This window comes from Zophobas morio, unplaced genomic scaffold (genome assembly GCF_036711695.1).
Source record: "Zophobas morio isolate AGI-343-1 ecotype UQ-CSIRO unplaced genomic scaffold, CSIRO_AGI_Zmor_V1 ptg000018l, whole genome shotgun sequence".
NCBI lineage: Eukaryota > Metazoa > Arthropoda > Insecta > Coleoptera > Tenebrionidae > Zophobas > Zophobas morio.
In genome coordinates this window covers 4,765,855-4,784,321 of record NW_026972123.1, presented here as the reverse complement: position 1 = coordinate 4,784,321, position 18,467 = coordinate 4,765,855, and the positions used below count along the sequence as shown (strand labels likewise).

At 30.6% G+C, this 18,467-nt stretch overlaps 1 protein-coding gene across 2 annotated transcripts in view; it reads right to left on the bottom strand.

Moving 5' to 3' along the window:
* LOC135130783 (lysosome-associated membrane glycoprotein 1-like) overlaps window positions 1–18,245 on the bottom strand; it is a 38,316-nt gene extending 20,071 nt beyond the window's left edge. For both annotated transcript variants that reach the window (XM_064058204.1, XM_064058205.1), the window contains exons 1-3: window positions 18,065–18,245; window positions 4,343–4,927; window positions 4,092–4,286 (exon numbers count right to left, since the gene is read on the bottom strand). In XM_064058204.1, the coding sequence (XP_063914274.1) occupies window positions 4,092–4,286; window positions 4,343–4,927; window positions 18,065–18,119 (835 nt within the window). In that variant the 5' untranslated portion in view covers window positions 18,120–18,245. The remainder of the gene's footprint in view (window positions 1–4,091; window positions 4,287–4,342; window positions 4,928–18,064) is intronic.
* Window positions 18,246–18,467: the final 222 nt, after the last annotated feature.

Here is an 18,467-nt window from a genome sequence, read left to right as displayed (position 1 = left end):
TTTCAAACCAAATATTTTTAAAATCTCACCTCGAGACGATAAAAACGCTATATTTTTGGAATCGGCACGTGGAACTCTATAGCCCACACTTTTTTTTTAAAGGATTTTAGGAAGATTTTTTCAAAACCAAAATTTTCCAATACCGAAAATTTTGGAATTTTTCAAGCGCGTTCGAAACTTCGAAAAAACATTTTCTTGTACATTTTGACCTCTAGAAGTTAATTTCAGCCTCATTTTTTGGTTAACTCCCATCATTTTTCCCGAATCGCGGATTGAAACATGAGCTTTTTGGATAATTTTTTTTTAAATTGCATGTTTCACCAAATATTTTTTAAATCTTGCCCCGAGACAAAAAACCCCTAATTTTTGGAATCAGCACGTCGAAATTTTTTTCGAAACCTAAATTTTGCAATAGGTACCGAAAATTTTGGAATTTTTCGAGCGCCTTCGAAACTTAACTTTTCCAAACTCAAAATTTTTCCCAAACTTTTTTTGAAATATTTTTAAATTGCATTTTCAACCAAATATTTTTAAAATCTTGCTCCGAGACAAAAAAAAAAAGATATATCAAAAATGTTGGAATTTTTCGAGCGCCTTCGAAATTTAACGAAAGACTTTTTCTTGTAGATTTCGATATCTAGAAGTTGATTTCGAACTCATTTCTTCGTCAGCTCCTACCATTTTTCCACAATCGTCAATTGAAACATGAGTTTTTTTTGGAAATTTTTTTAATTGAATTATAAGCTAAATATTTTTAAAATTTTGCTCCAAGATAAAAAAAAGCTAGATTTTTGGAATCAGCACGTCAAAAACTATATCCCGCACTTTTATTAAAGGATGTTTTGTCAATTTTTTCAAAAACAAAATTTTTCAAAACCGAAAATTTTGGAATTTTTCGAGCGCCTTCGAAACTTAACGAAAGACACTTTCTTGGACATTTCGACCACTGGAATTTACTTTCGGTCTAAATTCTTCCATAACTCCCACAGTTTTTCGAGAATTGTCCGTTTAAATGTTTTTTTTTTTGATAAAAAAAAAATTGCATTTCAACGCGAATATTTCCCAAATCTTGCTCCGCGAGCATAAAAACACTATATTTTTGGAATGAGCACGTCGAAATGTATATCCCTGAATTTTTTCAGAATTTTTAGACCTTTTCAAACTCAAAATTTTTCAATAATTTGGACGACCCTCGAAACTTAACGAAAGACATTTTTTTGTAGATTTCGACCTCTAGAAGTTACTTTCGGCCTCATTTCTTCGTCAACTCTTACAATTTTTCCACAATCGCCACTTGAAACATGAGTTTTTTTGGATATTTTTTTAATTGAATTTTAAACTAAATACTTTTAAAATTTTGCTCCAAGACAAGACAAAAAAAAAACCGCTAGATTTTTGGAATCAGCACGTCGAAAACTATATCCCGGACTTTTATTAAAGGATGTTTTGCCAACTGTTTCAAAAGTAAAAGTTTTCAATACCGAAAATTTTGGAATTTTTCGAGCGCCTTCGAAACTTAACGAAAGACACTTTCTTGGACATTTCGACCTCTGGAATTTACTTTCGGTCGAAATTCTTCCATAACTCCTACAGTTTCTCCAGAAGTGTCCATTTAAACGTTTTTTTTTTTTGGATTTAAAAAAAAATTGCATTTCAACTCGAATATTTCCCAAACCTTGCTCCGCGAGCATAAAAACACTATATTTTTGGAATGAGCACGTCGAAATATATATCCCAGAATTTTTTCGGAATTTTTAGACAACTTTTTCAAACTCAAAATTTTTCAATAATTTGGGCGACTCTCGAAACTTGACGAAACACATTTATTTGTAGATTTCGACCTCTAGAAGTTACTTTCGGCCTAATTTCTTTGTCACTTCTACCATTTTCCACAATCGCCAATTGAAACATGAGTTTTTTTGGATATTTTTTTTATTGAATTTTAAACCAAATATTTTTAAAATTTTGCTCCAAGACCAAGACCAAAAAAAAATCGCTTGATTTTTGGAATCTGCACGTCGAAAACTACATATATCCCGCACTTTTATTAAAGGATGTTTTGCCAACTTTTTCAAAAGCAAAATTTTTCAATACCGAAAATTTTGGAATTTTTCGAGCGCCTTCGAAACTTAACGAAAGACATTTTCTTGGATATTTCGACCTCTGGAATTTACTTTCGGTCTCAATTCTTCCATAACTCCTACAGTTTTTCCAGAATTGTCCATTTAAATGTTTTTTACTTCCCGAGCGTAAGCAAAGGAAGTATTGTAATCGAGTCCGTCGGCCGACTCTCTACTTTTACGTTTTCTCGATCTTTCATGACCCCTAGAAGACGAAGAAATAGGTCTCCCATTTCCGTCTGTCTGTCCGTCTGTCCGTCTGTCCGTCCGTCTGTCCGTCTGTCCGTCTGTCCGTCCGTCTGTCCGTCTGTCCGTCTGTTGTCCCGGATTTTTATTAGACAGATAATCTCCGAAAGTACTCGACCGATTGTTGTGAAATTTTGTACTTATATTAAGAATATCATGTAGATGGTAAAACGCTAACCAAAATTTGTCTAATCATCCCCACCACTAATGCGATGACGTCACTTCAAAATTGTACATAGTAAATGGGTTTTCAATTGTATAAAATAACATAGTCCTACACATGTAGTTTACAACTCCGAATCGACTTTTCACCCGAAACGTCCAGATTTTTGGAAAAAAAATCAAAATTATAAAACAACATTTTGAAATTTAATTTTTAATCTGCTAACCAGAATGCTTTGAAATGTTGCAGATGTTTTAAGGCTATAAAGAGCATCATAAATCTTTAGTCAAAAAATATTTGCTTATCCCCTCCAAAAACTTGATGACGTCAGCTCAAAAGTTTGTGGAATAAATCATATCTAAAATGTACAAAATATGATGAGTCTGTACTTGTGATCTATCACTCCATTCATATTTTTTGGATTTGCATATACAGGGTGACTCAAAAAAATTAATGAATGCGTAAATTTATTTTACTGATTTACTCAGAAACTACAAAACCGAATGCTTTGAAATCTTGCAGATGTTTTAAGGTTCTAAAGAGCATAATAAATGTTTAGTCAAAATATATTTGCTTATCCCCTCCAAAAAATTGATGACGTCAGCTCGAAAGTTTGCCGAATAAATCCTATCTAAACTGTAAAAATATGATGAGTCTGTACTTGTAATTTATCACTCCATTCATATTTTTTGGATTTGCATATACAGGGTGACTCAAAAAAATTAATGAATGCGTAAATATATTTTATTGATTTAATCAGGAACTACAAAACCGAATGCTCTGAAATCTTGCAGATGTTTTAAGGTCATAAAGAGCATAATAAATGTCTAGTCAAAATATATTTGCTTATCCCCTCCAAAAACTTGATGACGTCAGCTCGAAAGTTTGCCGAATAAATCATATCTAAAATGTACAAAATATGATGAGTCTGTACTTGTCATTTATCACTCCATTTATATTTTTTGGATTTGCATATACAGAGTGACTCAAAAAAATTAATGAATGCGTAAATATATTTTATTGATTTAATCAGGAACTACAAAACCGAATTCTTTGAAATCCACTGCGAAAAAAAAACATAATAGGCATGCAGTCGTCACGTTTCCGACAGCGAGGGAAGTACTGTCTAAACTCTTTAGACCAATTTTTTTTTTTTGGATTTAAAAAAAAATTGCGTTTCAACTCGAGTATTTCCCAAATCTTGCTCCGTGAGCATAAAACGCTATATTTTTGGAATCAGCACGTCGAATTCTATGTCTCAGAATTTTTTAAAAGGATTTTCGGACGATTTTTCCAAAACCAAAATTTTTCAATACCGAAAATTTTGGAACTTTTCGAGCGCCTTCGAAACTTACCGAAAGATATTTTTGTACATTTCGACCTCTAAAATTTACTTTCGGTCTCAATTCTTCGATGTTTAGCAAAGAAATCACGTCTAATAAATTTTTTTTGGAAACACTAAAAATTATTTTCTTTTTTTAAAATGAAGACACTTTTTGGTATCTTTTTATCACGAAAACTAAACCTTGCCCAATGACGTCCCTTTTCCTTTCCCTACTCACCCTCGTCAAATTTCGTACTGTTCGAATCCCGGAACGCCTGAACCTGGAGGTGACTCACTCGCAGCATCCCATAATAGTCCTGTTCCGCCCCAGAAGCCGTCATATTCAACTTCTGCTCCTTAGCACACTTGTACGAATTGCTCACCGGCGTCGAAAATTCCTTCTTATTATGTGAAAACGTGAAAATTCGGCTATCTGCACAACACACCCACCAATAAAACCCAGCTCCCTCTCAACCCATCCCTCCTTACCTTTGTCTCCCGGCAGGGTCACGTTCAACATCACGATCACCGTCTCCACGTCGTACTTCTTCGTATCGTTGTTCTTTTTGAAGTTGAAATTGACGGCATTGGGAATACCCAACGAGAGGGTTATGTTTTCGGTGAGGTTCCCGCAGAGGCCGCTGGCGTCCGCGGTCGATGGCACCTGGACTGTTATGTTCTTGGTGGCGTTGCCGACTTTGTAGTAGAGGTCGATGTTGAGTTCGGCTTCCAGAATGAGGCAGGTCTTCTTAGTTGTGGTGTCGTTGACGACCCATTTACCGACTGGGTTCACCGGGGCCGGGGTTGTGGGTTTAGCGGTGGACGTGGTTGTGGGTTTAGTGGTGGAGGTGGTGGGTTTGGGGGTGGTAGAGGTGGTCGTGGATTTGGTGGTAGTGGTGGTGGGTTTGGGGGTGGTGGTTGTGGTTGTGGTGGTGGTGGTTGTTGTTGGAGTAGTAGAAGTGGTTGTGGGTTTCGCTGTGGTACTGGAGGTGGAGGTGCTGGGTGTTGATGAGGATGTTGGACTTTCTGTGCTATTGAGAGGTAAAGGTGGGCCAGGAGGCACGTCACCGTTATCTGTGAAGAATAAACAATTAAACATATATCATTTCTAGGTTAAATTGTGTTTTTGTTCTACAATTTTAATCATTTATAAATAACGAGTGATTAAAAAAACCTCTAAATTTCTTTATTGAAGCCCCACTTCATCCTCAAAAACTTAAGTGTTTGGGTTAGTTTGAGTAAAATTTATATACAGATCGATGTCAGCAAGATATTTTGACTGACACGACCTTGAAAAAGGCTACTTTCAACAAGATGGAGCAACAGCTCACTGTACACGACAAAATTTGAATATGCTTTCAGAATTTTTGGTGAACGAATTGTAATTCTAAAAACCACAAATATAGTCATAATATTTTACATATTTCAGAGAGGATTTGCAAAAATTTTGAGATGACGTCATCAATTTTTTGGGAAAGGATAAACGAATAAATTTTGATTAACGATTTAGCCTGATTACACAACCTTAAAACGTTTCCAAAATTTCAGAGCATTCGGTTTTGCAGTATCAAAGTTAAATTGCAAAATTTGTTTTACAATTTTGATTTTTTTTTTTTTTCAAAAATCTGGAAGTCCAGTGTGAAAATTCAACACGGATTAATGAACCACAAGTGCAGGAATTTTATTTTAGTGGCAAGTCTCCCCATGGACTCGATAAGAATACAAATGATCCGGAAATAAAAAAAAACTACTTGGAATATGCACAAAATATGCTTGTTATACGTTAAACAAGTTTCCAAAATGTGCCTCATCTACCATAAAATTTTTTTGACAAGACATTATTTTAGTAAAATTTCGTTCTTCAAACGCAAATTTATTTATGCATCGTATTAGATCTTCTTGTACATTTTCTAATTTAAAAAAATACATAAATAAAAAAAAATGAAAAATTGAAAACCACAAAAATCTAAAACGAAAGATCGAGAAATCAAAATATCAAAACACTGAAAATTCATCTACAATTTTAAAAAATGAAAAATAGTAAAATCGAAGAATAAAAATTGAGAAATCGAAACATCTAAAATTTAAAAAGTGGAAAAAGTAAAAAAAACAAAGTCGAAAAATCGAGAAATTAAAAATTAAAAAAAAAACGATTTATTGAAACATTGAAAAGTCGAAAATTTAGAAAAGCCAAGAATTGAAAAATTGAAAAACCATAAAACAGGAATACCCAAAAATTGAGAAATTGGAAAAATAAAAAATCGAGGAATCGAAAATTTTAAAACCAACAAGTTAATGCAGCGAAAAATTGAAAAAACCCTAAAATAAAATATTGAAAAATTGGTAAATCGCTGAATCGAAAAAATTGAAGAATCGAAAAATTGAAAAATCCTAGTACTTAAATAACGAAAAAATGAGAAATCGAAAAAACGAAAATTTAAAAAATTAAAAACCTGAAAAATCGTGTAAACGGTCAAATTTGGATTAACGATTTACAATACCCGAAAAATAAAAAAATTAAAAATCGAAAAATTGAAAAACAAAAATAAAAAAATTAGAGAAATCGAGAAGACGAATGACCGAAAATTAAAAAAAAAATCAAAAACCTGAAAAATCGAGAAATGGGAAAACAAAAAAATCGATTAAACGAAACAATGAAAATCGAAAATTTCAAAAATCGTAAAACTGAAATACCGGTAAATTGAAAAATCCCAGAACTGAAACAACGAAAAATTGAGAAATCGCACAAATTTTGATTAACGATTTACCATGCTTCCAATTAAAAATCGAAAAATAAAAAACCGAAAAAGCGGATTGAAAAACAGGGAAAGCAAAACATCAAAACATTGAAAAATCTAAGATTTAAAAATCTGAAAAATTGAAGAAGGACCACAACTGAAGAATGTAAAATTCTAAAATTTAAAAAACCAAAAAATGAAAATATGGAAAAATTGGAAAATCAAAAATGGAAAATTTAAAAATCGAAAAAGTGAAAAAATTAAAAATCGAGAAATCGAAAAGTCGAATAACAGAAAATTAAAAACCAAAAATCTGAAAAATCGAGAATTGGGAAAATGAAAAAATCGAAAAATCGATAAATCAAAGTTAAAAGCGGTTAACCGAAACATTGAAAATCGAAAACTTAGAACGGCCAAAAATTTAAAAATCGAAAAATTCAAAAATCGTAAAACTGAAATACCCGTAAATTGAGAAATTGAAAAATCCTAAAACTAAAATGTTGAAAAATTAAAGAATCGAAAAATTGAAAAATTAAAAACTGAGAACTCGAAAATTTGAAAACCGAGAAATTAAAAATCCCAAAACTAAAATACTGAAAAATTGATAATCGATGAATCGAAAGAAATTGAGAATCGAAAAATTGAATAATCCCAGAACTGAACGGACAAATTTTGTTTAACGATTTACCATGATTCCAATAAATGAATAAAAAATCGAAAAACAAAAAAATTTAAACATCGGAAAATTCAAAAATGGGAAAATCTATAACCAAAAGATCGAGAAATCAAAACATCAAAACATTGCAAAATTTAAGATTTAAAAATTTGAGGAACAATTGGAGAATCGAAAATTCTAAAAATTTAAAAACCAAAAATCTGAAAAATCGAGAAATCAAAGTTAAAAATTCGAAAACCGTAAAACTGAAATACCGGCAAATTGGGAAATTGAAAAATCCCAAAACGAAGATATTGAAAAATTGATAAATCCATGAATTGAAAAAAAGTGAAAAATCGAAAAATCGAGAAATCAATAAATCGAAAATTTAAACAATTAAAAACCGGAAACATCGCACAAACGGACAACTTTTGATTAACGGTTTACTATCGGAAAATCGGAAAATACAAAATTTTAAAAATTGAAAAATTGAAAAACGGAAAAATCTATAACCGAAAGATCGAGAAATCAAAACATCAAAACATTGCAAATATCTAAGATTTAAAAACTTAAAAAATTGTAACAGCGCAACTGAGGAATCGAAAATTCTAAACATGAAAATTTTAAAATCGAAAAATTTAAAAAATAAAAAATCGAGAAAACAAAAAGTTGAATAACCGAAAATTAAAACATTTTAGAATCAAAAACCTGAAAAATCGAGAAATTGGAGAATGAAAAAAATCGAAAAATCAAAAAGTTAAAAAAATCGAATAACTGAAACACCGAATATTCGAAAATTTAGAAAGGCCAAAAATGAAAAAATCGAAAAATAAAAAATTGAGGAAATTTGAAAACCGAAAATTTAGAGAAGGGAAAAATTGAAAAAAATTCCCAAACTAAAATATTGAAAAATCCTAGAACTGAAACAACGAAAAATTGAGAAATCGAAAAATCGAAAATGTAAAAAACCAAAAACCTGAAGAATTGCATAAACGGACAAATTTTGATTAACGATCTACCATGCTTAAATTGAAAAATAAAAGATTCGAGAATTTGAATAACAGGAAAATCTATAGCGGAAAGATCGAGAAAGCAAAACATCGAAACATTGAAAAATCTAAGTTTAAAAAATTTGATAAATTGGAAAATAACATAACTGAAGTATTGAAAATTATAAAATTTAAAAATCGATAAATTGGAAAAATTAAAAATCGAGAAATCGAAAAGTCGAATAACCGAAAATGAAAAAAATTAAAAATCAAAAACCTGACAAATGCGAAAATCAAAAAATTCGAAAAATTCAAAAATTTAGAAAGGCAAAAAATTGAAAAATTGAAAGATAAAAAACTGAGGAATAGAAAATTTGAAAACCGAGAAATTAAAGATGCGAAAAATTGAAAAATACCAAAACTAAAATACTGAAAAATTGATAAATCGATGAATCCAAAGAAATTGAGGAATCGAAAATCGAAAAGCATCAAAACATTCTATGATTTAAAAATTTTAAAACAGAAGAAAGAATCCAAAGATCTAAATTTAAAAAACCGAAAAATAAAAATATCGAAAAATTGAAAAATCAATTACCGAAAATTAAAAAAATTAAAAATCAAAAACCTGATAAATCCAAAATTGGGAAAATAAAAAAATCGATTAGCCGAAACATTGAAAACCGAAAATTTAGGACGGCCAAAAATTGAAAAATCCCAAAACTAGAATATTGAAAAATTGATAAATCGATGAATCGAAAAAAAACCAGGAAAATCTATGACTTAAAAATTTGAAAAATTGGAAAACAGCACAACTGAAGAATCAAAAATTGTAAAATTTAAAAATCGAAAAATTGAAAAAAATTAAAAAATCGATTAACCGAAATATTGAAAAATCGAAAATTTAGAGTTGAGGAATCGAAAATTTGAGAACCGAAAAATTACAGCAGCGAAAAACTGAAAAATCCCTAAACTAAAATATTGAAAAATTGATAAATCTATGAATCGAAAAAAATTGAAAAATCCTAAAACTCAAACAACGAAAAATTGAGAAATCGAAAATCTGAAAAATCGCACAAGCGGACAAATTTTGATCGCCAATAAAATGAAAATTTTAAAAAATCGGAAAATTGAAAAACGGGAAAATCTATAACCGAAAGATCGAGAAATCAAAACATTGAAAAATCTAAGATTTAAAAATTTGAAAATAGCACAATTAAAGAATTCAAAATTCTAAAATTTAAAAAACCGAAAAATAAAAATATCGAAAAATTGAAAAATCAAAATTTGAAAATTTAAAAATCGAAAAATTGAAAAAATTAAAAATCTGAAAGATCCAGCATTGGGACAATCAGAAAATCGAGAAATCAAAGTTAAAAAATCCATTAACCGAAACATTGAAAACCGAAAATTTAGAACGGCCAAAAATTGAAAAATCGTAAAACTGAAATACCAGTAAATTGAGAAATTGGAAAATTCCAAAACTAAAATATTGAAAAATTGATAAATCGATGAATCGAAAAAATTAAAGAATCGAAAAACTGAAATATCCTAGAACTGAAACAACGAAAAATTGAGAAATCGAAAACCTCAAAAATCGTATAAATGGACAAATTTTTATTAACGATTTACCATGCTTCGAATAAAAAATTGAAAAATAAAAAATTTTAAAAAGACGAAAATTTGAAAAATATGAAAATCTATCATCGAAAGTTCGAGAAATCAAAACACCAAAACATTGAAAAATCTTAGATTTAAAAATTTGAAAAATTGGAAAATAGCATAACTGAAGAGTCGAAAATTCTAAAATCTAAAAAACCGAAAAATAAATATATCGAAAATTTTTTGAAAAATAAACGATAGAAAATTAAAAAATCGAAAAAATTGAAAAAATTAAAAAATCAAAAAGACCAATAACCGAAAATTAAAAATTCGAAAAATAGAGAAATCAAAGTAAAAAATAGATTAAGAAAAACATTGAAAACTTCAAAATTAAGAAAGGCTAAAAATTGAAAAATCAGAAAACGAAAGTACCCGAAAATTAAGGAATCGAAAATTTGAAAACCGAGAATTTAAAAAAGCGAAAAACTTGAAAAATCCCGAAACTAAAATATTCGAAAATTGATAAATCGATGATTCGAAAAAAATTGAAGAATCGAAAAACCGAAAATTGAAAAAATCAAAAACCTGAAAAATGGCACAAACGGACAAATTTTGATTAACGATTTACCATGGTTCCAATTAAATATCGAAAAATAAAAAAATTTAACAATCGAAAAATTGAAAAAATTAAAAATCAGAAAATCGAAAAATCGAGAAATTAAAAAGTTCCTTATACATATATACAATTTGACACAATCGGTCCAGTAGTCTGGGAAAGAATCTGTCTAATCAAAATCCGGAATGACGGCAGATGGACGGAAACGGGGACCTATTTTTTCATACTCCAAGTCTCATAAAACGTCGAGAAAACATTCTACAGTCTCGGAGCAAAAAGGACTTGCTGTAAAGCTTTCACTTCTTGATTTAGAACTTTGAAACATTCGAGACCTTTCAATTTCCCCCAATTTTTAAACTTTGACCATGTCTGTTATTTTGTCCGTGTGGACTTTTCCCACGTTTCTTCCCAGTCTGCATTCTTGTTAACTTCTTATCAAGAAATGACACACTGGATACCGAGCTCCTCCTAATCAGTACAGATAAAAAAATACCATACCATAAAGACGTCGACCAAAACTTCCTGTCTACACACTATTAAACTTGAACTCTTATCTCTTTTGCAACATACGGCAGCATTAGCAATGTCAATATTTAATTTTGAACGCAGCGACGACCTCACTGCATGTTATCATCAAATACAAGATTAACGCGTGAAAAAACACGGAAAATTTACTCTTATCAGTCATTAACTGAGGGTTAAATTCCTCAATATGTATTATTCTAGCAATTATTTAATTAAACACGAATGTGTTTACTCACGAAAAGTAAATACAGATATTTTAAACACAGGTCACTGTGACGTTGGATTCAAACACCATATTATATTGTATAATGACCGTAAATAATACTGTGTAATCTTCCGCCTATCGTTATAAACGTAATGCAATTCGCAATTATCTAGAAACGAAGCAGATGCCGAGCGAATACAAGGAAAAATTACGTAAATAACGAAGCGAAGTCGGGGATTAGTTCACGATTACATTATTAGATTTAAATTTATTAAGGGAAACCTTATTAATAACTTGATAACAGCGTTGTCATTAATTCGTTTTTGTTTTTGTGTGGTGTTTTGAATTCAGTAACAGATTAGATAGTAAACAATACCTTCTTATCAGATTAAAATCTATTATGACTGAAAGTGTGCAATAGAAATTTACTCGATAGAATCTTACTGTTACGACTGGCTACTTTCATGTTTTCTCGACGTTTCGTGAGAAAAATAGATCTCTCGTATCCCTCCGCTAACCAAAATTTGGATAAACATCCCCATCAACAATAGAATAACGTCATTTCCAAAATTAGTAAATATTATTTCAGTTTTATACAATAAAATAATCCTTCACATTTGATTTTTATCCGAAATCTTGCAAAATGTTTTATTTTCACGTTATCGCAAGGATCATAAATCGTTAGTCAGCATATCATGTTAAATTCAGTTTTGTCGAATAAATGTTACGTTATTTAAATGTAAGATGAATCTGTGTTGACTTTTTATCCTAGACATCCGACTTTTGGAAAAAAAAAAATCAAATTGTACAATTTTCCGTTTTCTGAGTTCTTTGAATTTTCTATTTTTCGGCTTTTCGATGATTCAATTTCTCGATTTTTCAAGTTTGGAATACATTTCTAGATTTTCAATTGCTCAATTTCTCAATTTTTAATTTTTCGATATTCCCTTTTTGGGATTTTTCAATTTTTCGATTCATCAATTTCTTGGTTTTTGAAATTCTCGACTTGGCGATTTTTTTATTTCTCGATTTCTCTCTTTGCCGATAATTTAGTCTTACGATTTTAAGATTTTTCGATTTTTCAATACTTCAATTTTTTGCGTTTCTAAACTTTAGATTTTTCGAGTTTTTTAATTTTCGATATGATATTTTATTTTATTTTCCCATGTTTCGGTTTCTCGACTTCAGAATTTCTCGATATTTCAGTTTTGGAATTTTTAACTTTTTCGATTCAATTTTTTGATACCTTAATTTTTTAATTTCTTCAATTTTAGATTTTTCGATTTTTTATTTTTTCGGCTTTTTGATTTTTTCATTTTTTGATTTTTGGACTTTTCGAGTTTCGATATTTCGTTTTTTCTTTCTATATTTCGAATGGATTTTTGAAATCTCGATTTCGAAATTTTCGATTTTTGGATTTGCGGTTTTCAGATTTCCCGGATTTTCGTTTTTCGAATACTTATTTGATTCATCGAGCTTTCGATTTCTCGATGTTTCCATTTTCCAGTTGTTCGATGTTTCGATTTCTCAATTTTTTGATTTTTCAAATTTTGGCGTTTCTATATTTTAGATTTCTTGACTTCTCGAATTTTCGGATTTTCGATTCTTCAATTATTCGGTTTTTAAATTTTTCGATTTCTCGGTTTATCGAGATTTCGATTTTTATTTTTTCGACTTCTCGAGTTTTTTATTGCTCGATGTTTCAATTTTCCAATTTTGCGATGTTTCGATTTCTGGTTTTGTTGATTTTTCACTTTCCAATGTTTCATATTTCGACTGGATCTTTGAAATCTCGATTTCGAAAGTTTCGATTTTTCGATTTTCGGTTTTCCGACTTCCCGGACTTTCATTTTTTGGAATATTGGATTCATCAAACTTTCGGTTTTTCTTTTCGATTTTTCGATCTTTTGATGTTTCGATTTCTCGTTGTTTCAATTCCAAAAATTTTTCAGTTTTTCGATTTTTAAATTTTTCGATTTCTCTGTCGAGATTTCGATTTTTAACTTTTCAACTTTTCGATTTCCCGATGTTTCAACTTTCCAATTGTTCGATGTTTTGATTTCTCAGTTTTTTTACTTTTCGACTCAACGTTGTTTCAAATTTTATATTTTCAAAATTTCGATTTTTCCATTTTTCGAATTTTTGATTTTTCGACTTTTTGACCTTCGATATTTCGTTTTTTTCTATATTTCGATTGGATTTTTGAAATCTTGATTTCGGAATTTTCGGTTTTTCAATTTCCCGAACTTTCTCTTTTCAAATATTTGATTCATCCAAGTTTTGTTTTATTCCAATTTTTTGATGATTCGATTTCCTAATTTTTTCGATTTCTCGAGTTCTCTTTATTTTCCGGTTTTTCGATTTTTCAATGTTTCGACTTCTCGGTTTCAAAATGTTTAAAAATCTCCTATTTCCCAATTTTTTAAGTTTTCGATTTCTAAATTTTTCGACACTTCAATTTTGGAAATTTTTCCATTTCTGGATTTTTAAATTTTTCGAGATTTTAATTTTAGATTTTTCGGTTTGTCAATTTCTCGGCTTCCCGACTAATTTCCTTCAATTGTTTTCAATTTCCCAATCATTTGATGTTTCGATTTCTCGATTTTTTGATTTTTCAACTTTTCGACGTTTTAAATTTTCAATTTTTGGAATTTCGAATTTTCGATTTTTCAATTTTTTCCTTTTTTGATTTTTCGACTTTCGATATTTTGTTTTTTCTATATTTCGAGATCAGGATTTTCGAATTTTCGATTTCTCGATGTGTCAATTTTCCAATTGATTGTTATTTCGATTTCTCGATTTTCCAATTGTTTGATGTTTTGATTCTTCAATTTTTCGGTTTCCCAATTTCTCTGTATTTCAGTTTTGGGATTTTTCAATTTTTGATTTTTAAAATTTTAGATTTTCCCATTTTTATTTTTCTGATTTTTCAGTTTTTCGATTTTTCGTTTTTTCTATATTTTTCCCGGATTTTCTTTTTTCAAATATTTGATTCAGTGAACTTTCGATTTGTTTCCTTTTCGATTTCTCGATCTTTTGATGTTTCGATTTCTCGATATTTCCATTTTTCAATTGATCGATGTTTTGGTTCTTCGATTTTCCAGTTTTTGATGTTTCCTTTTGTTTGAGTTTTTAGTTTTTCGATTTTTCGTTCTTTTAAATTTTCTACTATTCGAATTTTCCATGTCTCGGTTTCACAATGTTTAAAAGTTTCCTACTTCCCGATTTTTCAAGTTTTAAATTTCTCAACTTTTCAACATTTCAATCTTGGAAATTTTTCAACATTTTTGGATTTCTCAATTTTTCAATTTCCCAGTTTTTCTGCATTTCAGATTTGGGATTATTCAATTTCTAGATTTTTCAATTTATCGATTTCTCGGTTTCACAATGCTTAAAATTTTCCCATTTCCCGATTTTTTCAAGTTTTCGTTTTCTCAACTTTTCAACACTTCAAGCTTGGAAACTTTTCACCATTTTTTGGATTTTTCAATTTTTCGATTTCCCAATTATTCTGCATTTCAGTTGTGGGATTATTCAATTTTTGATTTTTAAAATTTTTGTTTTTCCTATTCCTATTTTTCAGTTTTTCGTTTTTTCAGTCTTTCGACTTTTGGTTTCCGATTTCTCGGATTTTCTTTTTTCGAATATTTGATTCATTAAACTTTGGATTTGTTTCCTTTTCGATTTTTCGGTTTCCCAATTTTTCCGCATTGGGATTTTTTAATTTCTGATTTTTTAAATTTTAGACTTTCCGATTTCGCTTTTTTGATTTTTCAGTTTGATTGTTCGTTCTTTTAAATTTTCCATTATTCGAATTTTCCAGTTCTCGGTTTCACAATGTTTAAAATTTTCCAATTTACCGGTTTTTCAAGTTTTCGATTTCTCAACTTTTCAACACTTCAAGCTTGGAAATTTTTCAGCATTTCAGTTTTGGGATTATTCAATTTTAGATTTTTCAATTTTTGATTTTTAAAATTTTAGATTTTCTGATTTTCGAGTTTTTCGATTTTTCGTTTTTTCTATATTTCGAGTTTGGTTTTCCGACTTCTCGGATTTTCTTCTTTGGAATATTTGACTCATCGAACTTTTGATTTGTTTCCTTTTCGATTGTTTGATTTCTCGATTTTCCAATTTTTGATGTTTCCATTATCCAATTTTTCGGTTTCCCAATTTTTCTGCACTGTGATTTTTCAATTTAACTTTTTAAATTTTAGATTTTCCGATTTCTCTTCTTTTGATTTTTCAACTTTTCGATTTTTCCTTCTTTTCAATTTTCCATTCCTCGATTTCTCGGTTTCACAATGTTTAAAATTTTCCCATTTCCCGATTTTTTCAAGTTTTCGTTTTCTCAACTTTTCAACACTTCAAGCTTGGAAACTTTTCACCATTTTTTGGATTTTTCAATTTTTCGATTTCCCAATTATTCTGCATTTCAGTTGTGCGATTATTCAATTTTTGATTTTTAAAATTTTTGTTTTTCCTATTCCTATTTTTCAGTTTTTCGTTTTTTCAGTCTTTCGACTTTTGGTTTCCGATTTCTCGGATTTTCTTTTTTCGAATATTTGATCCATTAAATTTTGGATTTGTTTCCTTTTCGATTTTTCGATTTCCCAATTTTTCTGCATTGGGATTTTTTAATTTCTGATTTAAAATTTTAGATTTTCTGATTTTCCAGTTTTTCGATTTTTTCCATATTTCGAGTTTTGGATTTTTGAAATTTCGATTTTCGAATTTTCTTCTTTCGAAGAAAAACTCATCGAACTTTTGATTTGTTCCCTTTTCGATTTTTAGATTTCTCGATTTTCCAATTTTTGCTGTTTCCATTATCCAATTTTTCGGTTTCCCAATTTTTCTGCACTGAGATTTTTCAATTTAACTTTTTAAATTTTAGATTTTCCGATTTCTCTTCTTTTGATTTTTCAGCTTTTCGATTTTTCCTTCTTTTCAATTTTCCATTCCTCGATTTCTCGGTTTCACAATGTTTAAAATTTTCCTATTTCCCGATTTTTCAAGTTTTCGATGTCTCAACCTTCAATGTTGGGAATTTTCACCAGTTTTGGATTTTTAAATTTTTCGATATTTTAATTTTACATTTTTCGACTTTCCGGCTTTTCAATTTTTCTATTTTGGATTTTCGACATTTCGTTTTTTCTATAGGTATTTCGATTCTTGGATTTTTCGAAATCTCGATTTTCGAATTTTCGATTTTCCTATATTTGAATTTTTTCAATTCTTTGATTTTTCGAGTTTTGATATTTTGAATTTTCGATTTCTACTTTTTCCATTCTTCAGTTTTTCGAACTTTTCATTATTTTACTTTTCGATTTTTTGATTTCTCGAGTTCTTGATTTTTCAGTTTACAGTTTTTTGACTTTTCGGAAAATGTTTCTATTTCTTCGATTTTCGATTCTTGGTAGTTGTTATTTACGCCAATAGTGCTTATTTTATATGGTTAAAAAAACAAAAATCGTAAAATCAAATTTTATAATTTTTCAAAGAAGTGGGATATATTGGATTTTACTTCAAGAGCGAGGGAAGTTCTGTCCAATTAACCTTCAACCATTTTTTTACAGCGAGCAAATCAACTCCACAATCTGTAAGCCATGACGTAATAATCGTCGGAAGCAATGTCCTGTATATTCCAGAGATTTTTGGGTCACAAAACTAGTATCAATAATAATTATTTTAATCTATTTTGGTTATGAATGAAAAACTCGTATAATTTATTTTGTAAACACATACTAAAATACAGGTTTTACTACAAATCTACACTCTATTTTTATTTTTACACTAACCTGTATCACTTATATATTATGAATTATAAAAGTAAACAAAAACATACGTCCATGTTTGACACATGTCTGGGGATTTTAATCAGGAGGTTGTGCATAAAAAACACCAATAAAACTTTCAACAAATTTAAATTTTATTTTTTAAAACCTTCACAGACCCATTTTCAACAACCCAAAGGAAATGAGCAATCTTCCCTCATCACTATACTTAAACACTGTCTCCAAATGAGTTCCACATCACATTACCCTTGAAAACTCGCATTGTTGAAATTTGCCGCTCACCTTCAATGAACTTATTGTCCATCCGCAACCCCGCACGAGTGACGTCAATTTGACATTTACATTCACCGTTTCGACAAGGCGGCAAAGTCAACGCTCACTTGATCTCCAATAGCAACTTTTATCGCAATTATAATTTTCAAACCACCAATTAGCAACACATTTTTTCGCGCGAAACCGGAACCTCAAAAACTCTTCCTGTTACGTCTTCTATCCTGTCATTCACGCTTTACTGGGCGTCGAAAGTTGCACAACGCCGTTCCTATCGATTTATCAACCCACAGAATCGTTTAAACCAACACCGAAATGAAAATAAAAGTGACGAAGCTGATAAGATAAGTGTCACAGCAGCCCGGCGACACCCAGCAAAAGGGGACTTCCCGGTCACCCATGCACGATCGGAGAAAGTGCATACCAACATGACCCAATCGAACCCAGCTTCGATAACTTTATCCAAGAAATGACTCAACATTCACACAAAAAACATTCCTCAAGAACAAAGCGACCTCCATCTCGGTTACATCTAGTGTGCGTTTCCCGATTTTCGTCCCCAGGGCTGCCAACCACAACATACGTCTTAATCGAAGTCCAAGGCCCGCTGAGATGGGGCACCGGTGTGCTCCCGCGGGTTCTAGAACGTCATGACCCAATTTGGTCAAAAATTCCCGGAAACGATAAAAACCCACCGACAGCCAATCAGATTCGCGCGAGGATTTGTGATAAATGGATTATTGACTTTCCTGTTCGACGTACGAGGATGGATGTCTTTTGTTTTTTGTTTGAGGCCGACATGATTGTTGTTTTTTTACTTACCGGCGGCGACGAGACAGACGAGGGTGAATAAGAGACAGGTTTTTAAGACACCCATTTTTGATTTGGACGACGCACGAACTAAAGGAACACACTAATGAGAGGTTTTGAGTGTGAAAACACACAGAACGTCAGCGGTCAAAACTCACGGCTTTCTACGAATCGGGACGGTTGACTTTGACATTTACGAGTGGCGCCCTCTACGCGGGAGAGCGGCGGCGGGAAGTTTGAAATTGGGGGGCGCTAGGGCTCCAAGTTTCGCAGAATTTACTTGGTTTACTTTATTAAAGCGAAAGAGGCGTTAGATTATGTATTATATTTTTAAATCTGGCATTTGGGTGGTATTTTCCGCTGTTGTAGGATGTTTCGGAAATGATGATGCATAATTGGTGTATTACTGGTTGCA